Source organism: Otolemur garnettii, unplaced genomic scaffold (assembly GCF_000181295.1).
Source record: "Otolemur garnettii isolate 467f Iridium unplaced genomic scaffold, OtoGar3 scaffold00023, whole genome shotgun sequence".
NCBI lineage: Eukaryota > Metazoa > Chordata > Mammalia > Primates > Galagidae > Otolemur > Otolemur garnettii.
Genome location: NW_003852418.1, coordinates 10,631,642 through 10,635,233, shown reverse-complemented (window position 1 = coordinate 10,635,233; position 3,592 = coordinate 10,631,642). Strand labels below are relative to the sequence as shown.

The following is a 3,592-nucleotide window of genomic DNA, read 5'->3' as shown; positions in this document are numbered from 1 at the left end:
AAAAAAAAAAAAAAAAAAAGACAAATACCATACAATCCCAATTATACGAGATATTTATAATACAGTTAAAAATGCTTAAGATAGGCTCAGCGCTCATAGCACAGCAGTTATAGCGTCGGCCACATACATTGAGGCTGGTGGGTTCAAACCCAGCCAAGGCCGGCTAAACAACAACTGTACCAAAAAAAAAATAGCCAGGTGTTATGGCAGATGCCTGTAGTACCAGCTACTTGGGAGGCTGAGGCAAGAGAATAGATTGAGTCCAAGAGTTGAAGGTTGCTGTGAGTTGTGATGCCACAGCACTCTACCCAAAGTGACATAGTTAAGACTCTTGTGTCAAAAAAACAACAAAAAAACACCACTTAAGACAGTAAACTTTGGGGAGGCGCCTATGACTCAGTGAGTAGGGTGCCAGCCCCATATACCAAGCAAGGGTGGTGGGTTGGAACCCAGGCCCAGTCAAACTGCAACAAAACAACAACAAAAAAAGATAGTAAACTTTGTTATGTGTATTTTACCACAATTTCTTAAAATTGGGGAAAAAAGGTACAAAACTATATAGTATGCTCTCTTCCACATAGCAACAGGGAAAAATACAAATACATAGAATAGTTATTAATTCTATATACAAAAATAGGTAGTAAAAATAAACCAAACTTCAATTAAAAATTGTTTCCTACAGTGGTTCTCAACCTTCCTAATGGCATGACCCTTTAATATAGTCCCCAACCATAAAATTAATATTCATAGCAAGGAAAAAATAGGCTTGGTACCATAGCACAGTGGTTATGGTGCAAGCCATGTACATCGAGGGTGGTAGGTTTGAACGTGGCCACCGTCACCTAAACAACAATGACAACTGTAACAAAAAATAGCCAGGTGTTGTGATGGGTGCCTGTGGTCTCGGCTACTTGGGAGGCTGAGGCAAGAGAATCTCCTAAGCCCAAGAGTTTGAGGTTGCTGTGAGCTGTGATGCCAAGGCACTGTACCGAGGGCGACACAGTGAGACTATCTCAAAAAATAAATAAATAAATAAATAAATAATAAAAAAGAGTAAGAGAGGTCATATCCCTTATTATAGAGAAAGATCCTTTGTGGTAGAGAGGAAAATTCCTCTTTCCTATCAACTATTCAGAGATTGACACCAGTGACCTTTTACTACACAGTGAACTAGTGGGGATTAACACCCCTCTAGGAATCTGTGTGTGACCATAAACAGGTGGCTGCCCCCACACAAGGCTCAAGTTTTGGATTCTCAATGCTTCTCAGACCCTTAAAGTTAATGATTACAGAAACAATAGGAGCTGACATGCTTGCTCAGAGAAACTGTTGTCGTCTTTGTTCCCTTCCTTAGTTAACCTTCTGGGCTACATGAGTAAATAGCCTTCAATAAAAGCTCAGTGGTAACTGCGTAGGTGGCTCACACCTGTAATCCTAGAACTCTGGGAGGCTAAAGTGGGTGGGTTGCCTGAGCTCACAGGTTCGAGACCAGCCTGAGCCAAGAGTAAGACCTTTCCTCTAAAAATAGCCAGGCGTTGTGGCAGGAGCCTATAGTCCCAGCTACTTGGAAGGCTCAGGTAGAACTACTTGAACCCAAGAGTTTGAGGTTGCTGTGAGCTATTACACCACAGCACTCTATCAAGGGTGACAAGTGAGACTCCATCTTGAAAGAAAGAAAGAGAAAGAAAGAAAGAAAGAAAAGAAAGAAAAGAAAGAAAGAAAGAAAAGCTGAGTGGAACACTGGGTGCCACCACTGTGAACCCCACAAGCTAGTGGTGGTCCCCTGTGCTCCAACCTTTGGAAATTCTATTCTGCGTGTCTTGTCTTTGTCTCCTGTTGTTTCTAACTTCACTTTGCCTCAGCCCACCACTGCCATCTGCCCCCAGCATGATGGAAAGTTGTTCTTCACCTGAATCCACTGGTCACGCTTAGTATCACTAACAGTGGACAACCAGACGCTGTCTATGTCTTGATGAAGTGAAACAAAGTACAACTACGATGCTTTCTCGGCCCCCTCTAAAGGAATCTAAATCTAATACAGCCTCCAGACCTCCTACTATGGAAATACAGCTGACTACAGAGATAAAATAAACTGCAGGTGACCCATGAACAATATGAAACGCATGGGTCCACTTATACACATTTTCCCCGTTAACCAAATAAAAATTGAAAATACAATATTTAGGGGCGATGCCTGTGGCTCAAGGAGTGAGGCATCAGCCCCATATACCGGGGGTGGCAGGTTCAAACCCGGCCCTGGCCAAAACTGCAAATAAATAAATAAATAAATAAATAAATAAATAAAATAAACATAATAAATTAAAAAAATACAATATTTAGGCTCAGCACCCATAGCTCAGTGATTAGGGTGTAGGCCACATACACCAGGGCCGGTGGGTTCGAACCCAGCTAGGACCTGCTAAACAACAATGACAACAACAACAAACAAACAAACAAACTAGGAAAATTAAGCATGGTCTGAAATCCTACACTATTTGTTAGATGCTGCTATCAAATATAACTGAACAAAAGGGAGAAGCTATATATACTAACACTCTTAAGCAATTAAGTGGCATACAACAAATACAAAGCTACTTACTTGATTCCTAAAAATCATAATGTATTTGATACCATCAGCTTTAAGGACAGGAAATTCATTCACTATTAAGAAATAAAAAGTCATAGTTACATAAGTGGTAAAGGCTATTACTCTAAATTAATGACATTATTAGAGTTTAAGAAAATGATAACTAAAATGTCAAGTAACAGAAGCATAGCTAATTATATAACAAATACTATGTAGCCATTAATTCTAAATAATTTTAGAATTATAATTTTATTTTTCTCCTTGCTTTTAAGTTTCATGATAAATGAACAAGTATTCTTAAATAACTGAATAAAAATGATGTGGATGATGTGGACATGCACCAATAATATTATCTACATGTTCAGAACTGCAGCTATTCTAAATTAAAAACATCTCGCTATGCTATACTTTAAATTACTCTAGTGGTGGGCAAATAAATTAGTGAAAGGGACGGAACATTGGCTAATAGTTAATAATTCTCGAAGTTGGATGACGATCACACAGAAGCTCACTGCAACATTCTCTGTACCTCTTGTGGTATATAAATTTCCTATACAAAATGTTCCTCAAAAAAAAAAAAGAGGAAATATATCTGAATCTAGATCAACGTACTCATAAATGTTGGAAGCCATCCTTAATATTTATCAGTTTCATATACTTTGAAGGGTTCAATTCTTTTTTTTGAGACAGTCTTAATTATGTTGCCCTCGGTAGAGTGCTGTGGCATCACAGCTCACAGCAACCTCAAACTCTTGGGCTTAAGCAATTCTCCTGCCTCAGCCTCCTGAGTAGCTGGGACTCTAGGTGCCCACCACAATGCCCAACAATTTTTTTGTTGCACTTGTCATTGTTGTCAGGTTGGGTTCAAACCCACCAGCTCCAGTGTATGTGGCTGGTGCCCTAGCTGCTGAGCTACAGGCGCTGAGCCTGAAGTGTTCAATTCTTTTTTTTTTCTTTTTTTTTGAGACAGAGCCTCAAGCTGTCCCCCTGGGTAGAGTGCCGTGG

The 3,592-nt window shown here is 39.7% G+C and overlaps 1 protein-coding gene across 1 annotated transcript in view; it reads right to left on the bottom strand.

The window, feature by feature from the left end:
• Window positions 1-3,592, bottom strand: part of CSE1L (chromosome segregation 1 like) — a 44,701-nt gene that overhangs the window by 17,797 nt on the left and 23,312 nt on the right. The window contains exon 14 of the mRNA XM_023511982.1: window positions 2,600-2,661. Within this exon, the coding sequence (XP_023367750.1) occupies window positions 2,600-2,661 (62 nt within the window). The remainder of the gene's footprint in view (window positions 1-2,599; window positions 2,662-3,592) is intronic.